The 13,811-nt window shown below is 40.8% G+C and overlaps 1 protein-coding gene across 1 annotated transcript; it reads left to right on the forward strand.

Annotated features, from left to right (window-relative positions):
* Positions 1-292: 292 nt before the first annotated feature.
* On the forward strand, positions 293-2,422 carry LOC122647653. The gene is made up of 3 exons (XM_043841014.1): positions 293-1,029; positions 2,075-2,239; positions 2,389-2,422. The coding sequence occupies exons 1-3, from the start codon at positions 293-295 to the stop codon at positions 2,420-2,422; spliced, it is 936 nt and encodes a 311-aa protein (XP_043696949.1).
* The last annotated feature ends 11,389 nt before the right edge of the window (positions 2,423-13,811 follow it).

Raw genomic sequence — 13,811 nt, forward strand, 5'->3', positions numbered from 1 at the left:
CCAAATCAGCCAACCTCTATTCAAAAGGAAGGAAGGAATCGCCCCCTCCCCGTGGCTCAACCAACTTTGAAAGACTAAAGAAGCAAGCTACGGAGATTCGATCAACCCAAGGGCAATCTGGAAAAGGTATGGGTCATTCGAATTCTGGTTCTTTTTCTATTTTGGGCCGAGCCACAGGGAAGGGGCCTAAGTTCCAGGCCCAACAGGTTCTCTTAAACCCGAAAGAGCCCGGTGAGGCCAAGGGAGATGGACCTAGTAAGGGGGGAGTTGACGGTTCTAAGCTTCAGTCTAAATGAAGTGCTTAGTCTGGAATGTCAGAGGCATGAATGCCTCAACTAAACGGCTGGGGATTAAGAAGGTGTGCAAAGATCATCAGGCTAAATTGGTATGTCTACTGGAAACAAAGGTTAAGGTGGATAATTGTGGTGCTATTTTTGATAATTTTATTCTAGATTGGAAGTATGTGCACAATGGTGAGATTGATAATACTATTCGGATTTGGTTGGGCTCTGATCCGAGTTTTTTTAATGTTGAAGAAATTCAAAAAACTAAGCAGTTTATTCATGCCAAGGTGTCGATTATGGGAACTGCTGGCTCTTTCCTTTGCACTATAGTTTATGCTCTCAATACTGTGGTAGGCCAGAAGGATTTGTGGGAGGATGTGGGAAGTCTTGCTAGTGCTATTGCTACTCTATGGGCTATCTTAGGGGATTTCAATGTTATTCGGAATCATAATGAGAAAATTGGTGGGGACCCGGTTCGGTTTGAGGCTATTGATGATTTCAACACTTTTATTGAAGACTCTGGGCTGATTGACTTGAAGTGGAAAGGGGAAGCTATGACTTGGAATAACAGGCAAAGTGGTGATGCTAGAATTCGCTGTAAGCTAGACAGGGTGATGGTAAACTTGGCTTGGATGGATGTTTTCATAACTTCAGAGGCTATTTTTCACCCTCCTGGTCTCTCTGACCACTCTCCTGTAGTGGTGGTTGTGTTAGATGAGGTTAATTTTGACCCTAAACCTTTCTGGTTTTTTGAAGCTTGGATTGGTAGAGATGGGTTTGATGATATGGTTTTTTTTTTTTTTTTTGATAGGTAAGTGTGATTGTATTAAAGAAAAAAAAGAAGAATATACAAGGAAGGCAGCCCTTACCCCAACCCCTTAGACTGGCCTAAGAGGAAAGGGAGGGCTCCAGAGACACCCCGAGGACAAGCCCTCGGTAATACAACCCAAAGAAAAAGGGAAAATTCTCAAAATGAAGAGGTCCTAAAATAAGCTTTACAGTCCGCATCATTCTGGATCAACTCCACCAACTCTAGGGGAAACTCTGAGGGATTAAAGATAGATTCCCCATCCCCAGTATCAATGGCTACTATGAAGTTCGCTAGCTGGTTTATTTCCCTCCAAACATGCCTAATTTCTTTGTGATGTAACTGCTCACAAAGGGAAATAATACGACCCTTCAAGACCTGCATGGCCCATGGGCAGCCAACTTCACCATTTAAGATATCCATTGCAAGCTTGGAATCCGATCTAATAGAAACACGGCGAAGATCATTTTGAATGCACAACATAATCTCCCTAAGGATAGCCAGGAGCTCCATGCCAAGAACCGAATTTTCCTCTCCCTTTCCAACATAGGCTAAAATGGCAGCCCCTGTAGCATCTCGAATGAGTCCTCCAGAGGAGGCTCTATCAGCCGTCAAGGACCCATCACAATGATATGGTTTGGAAGGGCTGGGAGCAGCCTGTTAGCTTGCTCCTCAATCCCATCCTTAGGTTTGCTGCTCGGTTAAGGAATGTTAAAAAAGAGCTGAAAAAGTGGAATAAAGAGTGCATTGGAGATGTTTTTGTTACGGTAAAGGCTGCACAGGCTGAGTTGTACCAAACTCAATGCAATCTTAGGGACCACCCTGATGACCCGAATCTGGTTCTTTTGGAGACTCAAGCTAAGGTGAAGTTATGGGAAGCCTTGGTCATTGAAGAAAAGTTCTTGAAGGAGAAGTCTAGGGTGAAACATATTCAGCTGGGGGATGGTAATAATAGTTTCTTTCACAAGTCCATGATTTGTAGGCAGAATAGGAAGCATATTCTCGAGATTAAAGGGGAAGGAGGTGAAATTGTTAAGGATCCTAGCCAGATCAAAGATGAAGCTGTCTCTTTCTACAAGAAGTTGTTTGGATCTGATTCGGTGGATGGTGGTTGTTTTCCCAACTCGGTCCCCTTGCAGAATGGCCTGTCCCTCTCTCAACAGGGAAGTCTTATTGGTAGGGTGTCCAATAAGGAGATTATGGAGGTTGTGTTTGCTATGAAAAATTACAAAGCTCTAAGACCGGATGGGTTTGGGGCTGCTTTTTTCAAACATTCTTGGGATGTGGTTGGTGAAGATTTGACTCTAGCAGTGAAATGGTTCTTCAGTAAGTCTTGCCTCCCTAGTTCGATTAATGCTACTTTTATTAGTCTTATTCCTAAGACGGGGGATGTCTCTTCCTTTGCTGGTTATAGGCCCATAGCCCTTTGCAATCTTTTTTATAAGATCATCACAAAAATCTTATCTAATAGATTACAAGGAGTGGTTGGGCAGGTGGTGAGTGATTCCCAGTCTGCATTTATCAAGGGAAGGTCTATTATGGACAACATCCTTGTCTGTCATGATGTGGTCCGAGGGATTGAGCAAAAAGGCACTAGTCCTACAGTAGTTTTAAAGATTGACCTTCATAAAGCTTATGACTCCCTTAGTAGGAAATTCTTCTTTGAGATGATGGAAAGAATGGGTTTCCCTCAGAAGTTCATTGGTTGGGTGAAGGCTTGTGGCGACACTCCCTGTTTTTCCATTTTATTAAATGGGAGTCCAGCTGGCTATTTCAAAGGGGGAAGGGGAATTCGGCAAGGGGACCCCATTTCTCCCTATATTTTCACTATTGCAATGGAGGGGTTTTCAGCCTTGATGAGGAAGTTGGAGGTTGAGAGTAGGATCAGTCTTCTCCCCAGATGTAAGAGCTCCCACCTCTCTCACCTTATCTTTGCAGATGATTTGATGATCTTTGTGAAGGCTACTACGGACTCTATTTCGGCCTGCCTGGGGGCCTTGGATGAGTTTCATACCTACTCTGGGTTGAAGCTCAACAGGGCTAAGTCCTCTATTATTTTAGGGGGCCTTATCCACATGGCCAGACTGCAACTTTTGGAATTAACGAATGTTGTGGATACCAAGTAACTTATCCAGTACCTAGGTGTTCCACTTATCTCTCAAAAGCTGGCTTTTGTAGATTGCTCCTCTATTTTGGATCGGGTGCGGAATAGGCTTGATGGTTGGAAAGCGCATCTTTTATCTTTTCTCGGACGGTTACAACTCTTGAGCTCTGTTCTTCAAGGCTGCTACATTTATTGGTCATGGATTTTTGGACTGCCTAGTGCTCTCAAGAGAAAGCTAGAGTCCATCTTCTCCAATTTCCTTTGGTCTGGCCCGTCACTTGAACGTAAGGTACATTATATTTGTTGGGAGAGGATTTGCAAACCTAAGGCTGAAGGGGGCCTTGGTATTAGAAGAATTTCAAATATGAATACAGCGGGTATTCTTAAGAAAATTTGGTGGATTGCCTCTAAAAAGGACAGTCTTTTGGTTAGGTGGGTTTACACCCGTGATGAGCACATTTATGTGTGAAATCTTAGGGCATAAAGCATACATTTTACCACATTGGACAGAGTTACTCGGTGCTTTCTTGTGTTTTTCAGGTTTTAGGTGAATTCTTGTGAAAATGGAGGAGATGATGCTAAGAAAATGTTTTTAAGCTGTTTAAAGGTGTTAATGGCTTGGATACGTAGCCCATCGAGTCAGCTTCGTAACGGTTCAAATGGCACTTGATTCCGAGTTGAAACGAAGAAGTTACGGTCGTTTCCGTAACGAAGCACAAAAATGGTCTATAGGGGTTTATTTGTAATTATTGACAGTTGGCTGGGGACAAAGTGAAGCGAAAGTTCAGATTTTAGGGGCCTTAACGAAATTATTAGAAGTTATATTTCTTGTACCCGAAAGATTCCATTTGGAGGGCTCTGGACAGTCCAACTTCAACTTGAGATATCTTGGGCTCCCGAACTCCAAATTGGACGAAATTTTAGTCTATGTTGGGTGTTTTTTCGCAAGGAACACAATGGTGAGGCCTATATAAGCACCCCATGCTTCACGTTTTCTGAAGGACAGAATGGGTATTTTATTTATTCTTGAAGGAATCCTAGTCATCACCCTACTCTCTCTCTCCTCCAACTTCTCAAGGGCACTTCTAGAATTCTACTTATGATAGATTTATTTTGAAAGATATTCTCTCACCTATGAAAAGTTGAAAAATCAAAGATGCTTTGATTTTATTGCTTGGAGAAGATATCTACAAAAAAAAGGAAGCACTTGTTAGAATTGGAAGTTTACTTTTCTAGAAATAGAAGGTCTATGTAAACAATCTTCTCTTCTTCTTCTTTCTATTTTTTTCTTTTTTCTTAGGATTCAAGGCATTGTAAAGAGGAAGGAGAGGAGAATATTCTCTTTTCTTAGAGAATATTTCTTCTACACTTCCCTCGTCTCTCTTCTCCTCTCTTCCCCCTATAAATACCCCTTGCCCTTTGGCTTGTAAGAAGTTAGTTTTTAGTTCAGTTTTTAGTTAGTTTCTAGTTCAATTTTAATTCAGTTTTTAGTATAATTTTTAGTTCGGTAAAATTTCTTTTCTTCTTCTCCTTCTAAGTTGTGATTTTTGGCTTTTCTAAGTTCTAGTTTGCTTTTTGATTTTCATTTAATGGTTGTAATAGGTTTAGTTTATGCTTTAATTTCAATTTAAGTCTTCAATTGGGTTGTAATTTCTTAATTCTAGTTTAGGTTTTAAGCCTTCTAGTCTAAGTTCTTAAGTTGATGACAAGACTTGAAGATTTAGAAGAGGAGGCCATGGTAAGTTATGTAAGTATTCAAGCTTTTCAATTACATTCATGCAAGTACATCCAGGTTTTACTATCTAAACTCTCAATCTCATTCTCCCTCTCCTCTATCTCTCTCTATCTTCTTCTTCTTCTCCCTCTATTTCTTTTATTTTTTTTATATGGTTGTGGTATGTGGATGCACTTTTATTCCCTTATTTCTTTTTATATGATTATGAAGTGTGGCTGCATTTTTGTTATTCCTTCCAATTTACATTAGTTTGATAGGTTAGATGTTCATGTGTTAGGACGCCAATTTAATCCCTTAATTTTGTTAGATGCTTATGAGTTAGGATGCATTAATTTTCATTAGTTTAATTTAACACTTTAACTTGGTTCACTTTGCATTACTTTTAAGTTAGTTAAATAGAGTGACGTATATCTCCTCGTGTTCGACCCGTAGCTACGATTGACCCGTACGCTTACAGTAATTTTTAAACTCAAACAACCCGCTGTCTAAAAAATGACTCTATTTGGACTGTTAAGATTCCCCAAAACTGCTCTTGGGTTTGGCAGAAAGTTCTCAAGTTTAGAAATTTGGTTGAGCCTCACATCCATCATATTATTGGGAATGACCAATCTACTAGACTTTGGTTGGATAATTGGCATCCTAAAGGGGTTTTGATTAAAAGGTTTGGGGATCGGGTTCGGTATGATGTTGGTTCTACCCGACTTGCCTTGGTTTCGGACTTTATTAGAGGTGGTCTATGGCATTTGCCCCCCCAGGGCTCTTTTGATCTGATTACTATTTCTAGGGATCTCCCTAGTATTCCCATTGTGAATTGGGAGGAGGATCTTATTGTTTGGAAGGAAACCCCTAATGGCCTCTTTACTACTAAGTCGGCTTGGGAACTTGTGAGAAGCAGTGCTACTAAGGTGGTTTGGCATAGCCTTGTTTGGTTTCCTGGTTTTTTACCTAGGCATTCCTGTACTACCTGGAGATGTCTTATGGGTGGGCTCCCAACAAAGGACCAACTTATTAGAAGGAATATTGGAGTTGGGCAGAATTGCATCCTGTGTTGGGGGGGGGGGGTTTGGAGAGTCATGCCCATCTATTTTTTGACTGTCCCTTTTCTAAGACCATTTGGGATAGGGTTAGTTCTAAGTGCTCTCAAAGTGGTAAAGGACCTGTTGGCTTTTTTGATGTGGTTAATTGGCTCTCTCATGTAGTTTGTGCTAATGACAAGTTAGATGTTATCCCCAAGTTGGCTTTCTGTGCTACGGTTTATCATGTTTGGTGGGAGAGAAATCAACGCCTTTTTAGTAATCAATCAAGGTCTTATGATAAAATCCTTCAAGATATCAACTTTGATGTGGTCATTAAAGGTTCTCATTGTCCGATTTTGGCTGCCCATACCCCTAGAAATCAGTTCTTGGTTGATATTTGGGGGATCCAAGTGTGGTGGGCAGTCTTGGCCCCCAAAGCTTGTTCTTGGCCGAAACCCCCTACTCACTTGGTCACGCTCCATTGTGATGGGTCCTTGAGTGGAGATAGAGCTTCTTATGGCAGTCTTGTTCGTAATACCACAGGAGATCCGATCCTGGCTTATGTTGGTAAAGGTGTGGAAGCTTCGGTTCTTAGCATGGAGTTGTTAGCCATTCACAGGGGGGTGGCATTGTGTTTAGAGAGGAATCTTCGACATGTTTCTATTAGATCTGATTCGAAGTTGGCAGTGGAGATTCTCACTGGTGTGTTCAGTTGCCCTTGGAATGTATATGTTTTGAAGAACCAGATCATCTCTAGTCTAAACCAGTTGACCCACTATGAAGTGAGGCATGTTTGGAGGGAATTGAACCAGCCGACAGATTTTATTGCTTCCATTAATTGTGGGGATGGGGAAGCTATTATGTAACCTCCTGAGTTTCATGATGACCTGATGCGGCTGATCCTTGATGATGCTTTTGGTTAGGTCCAGTTTAGGCCTCCATGATTGGGTTGGGTGGCTTTTCCTTGTAGTTACGAGGGGTTTGTCCTCGGGGGTGTGGGGCCTCTTCCTCCTCCTTAGGTCTGTCTAAGGGGTGGGAGAAGGCTGCCTTCTTTTATATCTTTCTTTTCTTCTTCTTTATACACAAAACTTACCTATCGAAAAAAACAAAGGTATCGTTTCGAAGGTCACGACCCTCAACACCGCATCCACACATCTAATAAGAGGTACGAATACTTTTTAGAAAATCCAAACCCCAAAAAAGTGGAGAAATGCCCCCAAATAACCCCAAACGACCCACCCGGTGTGGTTTAAACCGAAAATCAACATACAGTGAAATCGGTATCAATAAGATAGTCACGATCCTCAACATCGCATCCACACATCTAATAAGAGATAAGGACACTTTTAAGAAAATACCAAACCCAATAAAGTACAGAAATGCCTCCAAATAACCCCAAACGACCCACTCGGTCAGGTTAAAACTGAAAATGAACATATGCCGAAATAGGTAACGATTCGAAGATCACGATCCTCAACAGCGCATTCACATGTCTAATAATAGATAAGGACATTTTTTAGAAAATACCAAGTACAAATATGCTCCCAGATATCACCAATCGACCCACCCAATCTGGTTTAAACCAAAAATGAACATATGTCGAAATAGGTATCACCTCAAAGGTCCCGACCCTGAACATCGCATCCATACGTCTAGTAATAGATAAGGACACATTTAAGAAAATCCCAAGCCTAGAAAAGTACAGAATTGCCCCCAAATAACCCCAAACAACCCACCCATTCTGGTTTAAAGAAAAAATGTATATATTTCAAAATAGGTATCGATTCGAAGGTCACGACCCTCAACACCACATCCACATGTCTAATAAGAGGTATGAACAGTTTTAAAAAAATCCCCAGCCCAAAAAAATATAGAACTGCCCCCAAATAACCCCAAACGATCCACCCAGTCTTGTTTAAATAAAAAATTAACATATGCCAAAATAGGTATCGATTCAGAGGTCACGACCCTCAACATCGCATCCACACGTCTAATAAGAGTTAAGGACACGTTTTAGAAAATCCCAAGCCCAAAAAAGTTCAGAAAGGCCCCCAAATAACCCCAAACGACCCACCCAGTCTGGTTTAAACCGAAAATGAACATATGCCGAATAGGTATCGAATCGAAGGTCACAACCCTCAACATCGTATCCACACATCGAATAAGAGATAATGACACTTTTTAGAAAATACCAAACCCAAAAAACTACAAAAATGCCCCCAAATAATCCCAAACAACCCACCCGGTCTAGTTTAAATCGAAAATGAACAACATATGCCCAAATAGGTATCGATTCGAAGGTCACGACCCTCAACATCGCATCTACACGTATAATAAGAGACAAGGACACTTTTTAGAAAATACCAAACCCAAAAAAGTATAGAAAAGCCCCCAAATAACCCCAAACGAGCCACCCGGTCTGGTTTAAACCGAAAATGAACATATGGCAAAATAGGTATGGATTCGAAGGTAACGATCCTCAACATTGCATCCACACGTATAACAAGAGATAAGGACACTTTTAAGAAAATCCCAAGCCCAAAAAAGTACAAAAATGCCCCCAAATAACCCCAAACGACCCACCCGATCTAGTTTAAATAAAAAATGAACATATGTCAAAATAGGCATCGATTCGAAGGTCACGACCTTGAACATTGCATCCATACGTCTAACATACGATAAGAACACTTTTCAGAAAATCCCAAGCCTAAAAATGTATAGAAATGCTCCCAAATAACCCCAAACGACCCACCCGGTACGGTTTAAATAAAAAACTGAACATATGTCGAAATAGGTATCGATTCGAAGGTCACGACCCACAACACCACATCTACACGACTAATAAGAATTACGAACACATTTTAGAAAATCCCAAGCCCAAAAAAGTACAAAAATTCCCCCAGATAACCCCAAACGATCCACCCGGTCTTGTTTAAATTGAAAATGAACATATGCCGAAATAGGTATCGATTCGAAGGTCATGACCCTCAACATCGCATCCACACGTCTAATAAGCGACAAGGACAGTTTTTAGAAAATAGGAAACTCAAAAGAGTATAGAAATGCCCCTAAATAACCCCAACCGACCCACCCGGTCTGATTTAAACTGAAAATGAATATATATCAAAATAGGTATCGATTCGAAGGTAACGACCCTGAACATCGCATCCACACTTCTTATAAGAGATAAGGACACTTTTCAGAAAATCTCAATCCCAAAAATGTACAGTAATTCCCCCAAATAACCCCAAATGACCCACCCGGTCTGGTTTAAAACGAAAATGAACATATGCCGAAATAGGTATCGATTCGAAGGTCACGACCCTCAACAACGCATCCACACATCCAATAAGAGACAAGGACACTTTTTAGAAAAACCCAAACCCAAAAAAGTTCAGAAAGGCCCCCAAATAACCCCAAACGACCCACCCGGTCTGGTTTAAACCGAAAATGAACATATGCCGAATAGGTATCGAATCGAAGGTCACAACCCTCAACATCGTATCCACACGTCGAATAAGAGATAAGGACACTTTTTAGAAAATACCAAACCCAAAAAAGTACAGAAATGCCCCCAAATAATCCCAAACAACCCACCCGGTCTAGTTTAAATAAAAAATGAACAACATATGCCCAAATAGGTATCAATTCGAAGGTCACGACCCTCAACATCGCATCTACACGTCTAATAAGAGACAATGACACTTTTTAGAAAATACCAAACCCAAAAAAGTATAGAAAAGCCCCCAAATAACCCCAAACGAGCCACCCGGTCTGGTTTAAACCGAAAATGAACATATGGTGAAATAGGTATGGATTCGAAGGTAACGATCCTCAACATTGCATCCACACGTATAACAAGAGATAAGGACACTTTTAAGAAAATCCCAAGCCCAAAAAAGTACAAAAATGCCCCCCCAAATAACCCCAAACGACCCACCCGGTCTGGTTTAAACAAAAAATGAACATATGTCGAAATAGGCATCGATTCAAAGGTCACGACCTTGAACATTGCATCCATACGTCTAATATGCGATAAGGACACTTTTCAGAAAATCCCAAGCCTAAAAATGTATAGAAATGCTCCCAAATAACCCCAAACGACCCACCCGGCACGGTTTAAATAAAAAACTGAACATATGTCGAAATAGGTATCGATTCGAAGGTCAAGACCCACAACACCACATCCACACGACTAATAAGAGTTACAAACACATTTTAGAAAATCCCAAGCCCAAAAAAGTACAAAAATTCCCCCAGATAACCCCAAACGATCCACCCGGTCTTGTTTAAATTGAAAATGAACATATGCCGAAATAGGTATTAATTCGAAGGTTACGACCCTCAACATCGCATCCACACGTCTAATAAGCGACAAGGACAGTTTTTTGAAAATAGGAAACTCAAAAGAGTATAGAAATGCCCATAAATAACCCCAACCGACCCACCCGGTCTGGTTTAAACAAAAAATGAACATATATCGAAATAGGTATCAATTCGAAGGTAACGACCCTCAACATCGCATCCACACTTCTTATAAGAGATAAGGACACTTTTCAGAAAATCCCAATCCCAAAAAAGTACTGTAATTCCCCCAAATAACCCCAAACGACCCACCCAGTCTGGTTTAAACCAAAGATGAACATATGCCAAAATAGGTGTCGATTCGAAGGTCACGACCCTCAACAACGCATCCACACGTCTAATAAGAGACAAGGACACTTTTTTGAAAATTCCAAAACCAAAAAAGTAAATAAATGCCCCCAAATAACCCCAAACGACCCACCCAGTCTGGTTTAAACCGAAAATGAATATATGTCGAAATTGGTATCGATTCGAAGGTCACGATCTTCAACACCGCATCCACACGTCTAACCAGAGATAAGGACATTTTTAACTAATACCAAACCCAAAAAAGTACAGAAATGCCCCAAAATAACCCCAAACGACCCACCCAATCTGGTTTAAACTGAAAATGAACGTATGCCGAATTAGGTATTGATTTGAAGGTCACGACCATCAACATCGCATCCCCACGTCTAATAAGAGATAAGGACACATTTCAAAAAATCCCAAACCCAAAAAAAGTATAGAAATGCCCCCAAATAACCCCAAACGTCCCACCCGGTCTTGTTCAAACTGAAAATGAACATATGTCAAAATAGGTATCGATTTGAAGGTCATGACCCTCAACATCGCATCCACACGTCTAATAAGAGGTACGGACACTTTTTAGAAAATCCCAAGCCCAAAAAAGTATAGAAATGCCCCCAAATAACCCCAAACGACCCACCCGGTCTGGTTTAAACTAAAAATGAACATATGTCAAAATAGGCATCGATTTGAAGGTCACGACCCTCAACATTGCATCCACACGTCTAATAAGAGATAAGGACACCTTTTAGAACATACCAAACCCAAAAAAGTACAGAATTGCCCACAAATAAGACCAAACGACCCACCCGGTCTGGTTGAAACAAAAAATGAACATATGTCGAAATAGGTGATGATTCGAAGGTCACGATCCTCAAAATCGCATCCAAACGTCTAATAAGAGATAAGGACACTTATTAGAACATACCAAACCTAAAAAAGTACAGAATTGCCCCCAAATAAGCCCAAACGACCCACCCGGTCTGGTTTAAACAAAAAATGAACATATGTCAAAATTGGTATCGATTCGAATGTGATTACCCTCAACACCGTATCCACACATCTCACAAAAGATACAGACACTTTTGAGAAAATCCCAAGCCCAGAAAAGTACAGAAAGGCCCCTAAATAACCCCAAACGACCCACCCGGTCTAGTTTAAAACGAAAATGAGCATATGTTGAAATAAGTATCGATACGGAGGTCACGACCCACAACATTGCATCTACACATCTAATAAGAGATAAGGAAACTTTTTAGAAAATGCCAAATCCAAAAAACTACAGAAATGCCCCAAAATAACCCTAAACGACCCACCCGGTCTGGTTTAAACCGAAAATGAACATATGTCGAAATAGGTATCGATTCGAGGGTCACGACCCTCAACATCGCATCCACATGTCTAATAAGAGATAAGGACACATTTTAGAAAATCCCAAGCTCAAAAAAGTACAGAAATTCCTCCAAATAACCCCTAACGACCCACCAGGTTTGGTTTAAACCGAAAATGAACATATGCCGTAATAGGTATCGATTCGAAGGTCACGACCCTCAACATCGCATCCACACGTCTAATAATAGACAATGATACTTTTTAGAAAATACCAAACCCAAAAAAGTACAAAAATGCCCCCCACATAACCCCAAATAACCCACCCAGTCTGGTTTGAATAAGAAATTAACATACGTCGAAATAGGTATCGATTCAAAGGTCACGACCCTGAACATCGCATCCATACGTCTAATAAGAGATAAGGACACTTTTCAGAAAATCCCAAGCCATGAAAAGTACAGAAATGCCCCCAAATAACCCCAAACGACCTACCTGGTCTGGTTTAAACCAAAAACGAAAATATGTCAAAATTGGTATCGATTCGTAGGTCACGACCCTCAACACCGCATCCACTCATCCAATAAGAGGTACGAACAATTTTTAGAAAATCCCATGCCCAAAAAAGTACAGAAATGCCCCAAAATAACCCCAAACGACCCACCCGGTCTTGTTTAAACCGAAAATTAACATATACCGAAATAGGTATTGATTCGAAGGTCACGGCATTCAACATTGCATCCACACGTCTAATAAGAGATAACTTTTAAGAAAATCCCAAGCCCCAAAAAGAACAGAAAGGCCCCCAAATAACCCCAAACGACCCACCCGATTTGGTTTAAACCGAAAATGAACATATGCCGAATAGGTATCGAATCAAAGGTCACAACCCTCAACATCGCATCCACACGTCTAATAAGAGATAATGACCCTTTTTAGGAAATACCAAACCCAAAAAAGTACAGAAATGCCCCAAAATAACCCCAAACATCCCACCCGGTCTTGTTTAAACAAAAAATGAACATATGTCGAAATAGGTATCGATTCGAAGGTCACGACCCTCAACATCGCATCCACATGTCTAGTAAGAGATAATGACACTTTTTACAAAATACCAAACCCAAAAAAGTACAGAAATGCCCCCATATAACCCCAAACGACCCACCCGGTATGGTTTAAATAAAAAATGAGCATATGCCGAAATAGGTATCAATTCGAAGGTCACAACCCGCAATACCGCATCCACACGTCTAATAAGGGGTACGGACACTTTTTAGAAAACCCCAAGCCCAAAAAAGTAGAGGATTGCCCACAAATAACCCCAAATGACCCACCCAATGTGGTTTAAATCGAAAATGAACATATACCGTAATAGGTATCGATTCGAAGGTCACGACCCTCAACATCGCATCCACACGTCTAATAAGAGATAAGGACACTTTCTAGAAAATACCAAACCCAATAAAGTACAGAAATTTCCCCAAACGACCCACCCGGTCAAGTTAAAACTAAAAATGAACAAATGCCGAAATAGGTAACGATCCTCAACATTGCATCCACACGTATGATAAGTGATAAGGACATTTTTTAGAAAATACCAAACCCAAAAAAATGCAGAAATGCCCCCAAATAAGCCCAAACGACCCACCTGGTCTGGTTTAAACCAAGAATGGACATATGTCAAAATAGGTATCGATTCGAAGGTCATGACCCTCAACACCGCATCCACATGTCTAACAATATACAGACATTTTTTAGAAAATCTAAAGCCCAAAAAAGTACAAAAATGCCCCCAAATAACCCCAAACGACCCATCTGGTCTAGTTTAAACCGAAAATGAACATATGCCGAAATAGGTATTGATTCGGAGGTCACCACCCAC

Source organism: Telopea speciosissima, unplaced genomic scaffold (genome assembly GCF_018873765.1).
Source record: "Telopea speciosissima isolate NSW1024214 ecotype Mountain lineage unplaced genomic scaffold, Tspe_v1 Tspe_v1.0108, whole genome shotgun sequence".
In the NCBI taxonomy this organism is placed as follows: Eukaryota; Viridiplantae; Streptophyta; class Magnoliopsida; order Proteales; family Proteaceae; genus Telopea; species Telopea speciosissima.

Excerpts from the sequence above, each read along its gene's own strand:
- LOC122647653 (XM_043841014.1), top strand. The coding sequence starts at position 293 with ATGAAGTGCTTAGTCTGGAATGTCAGAGGCATGAATGCCTCAACTAAA. Across the intron at positions 1,030-2,074 it reads TTTGACCCTAAACCTTTCTG|GCAGAATAGGAAGCATATTC; the intron begins GTTTTTTGAAGC and ends CATGATTTGTAG. Across the intron at positions 2,240-2,388 it reads GTCCCCTTGCAGAATGGCCT|ATTTGACTCTAGCAGTGAAA; the intron begins GTCCCTCTCTCA and ends TGGTTGGTGAAG.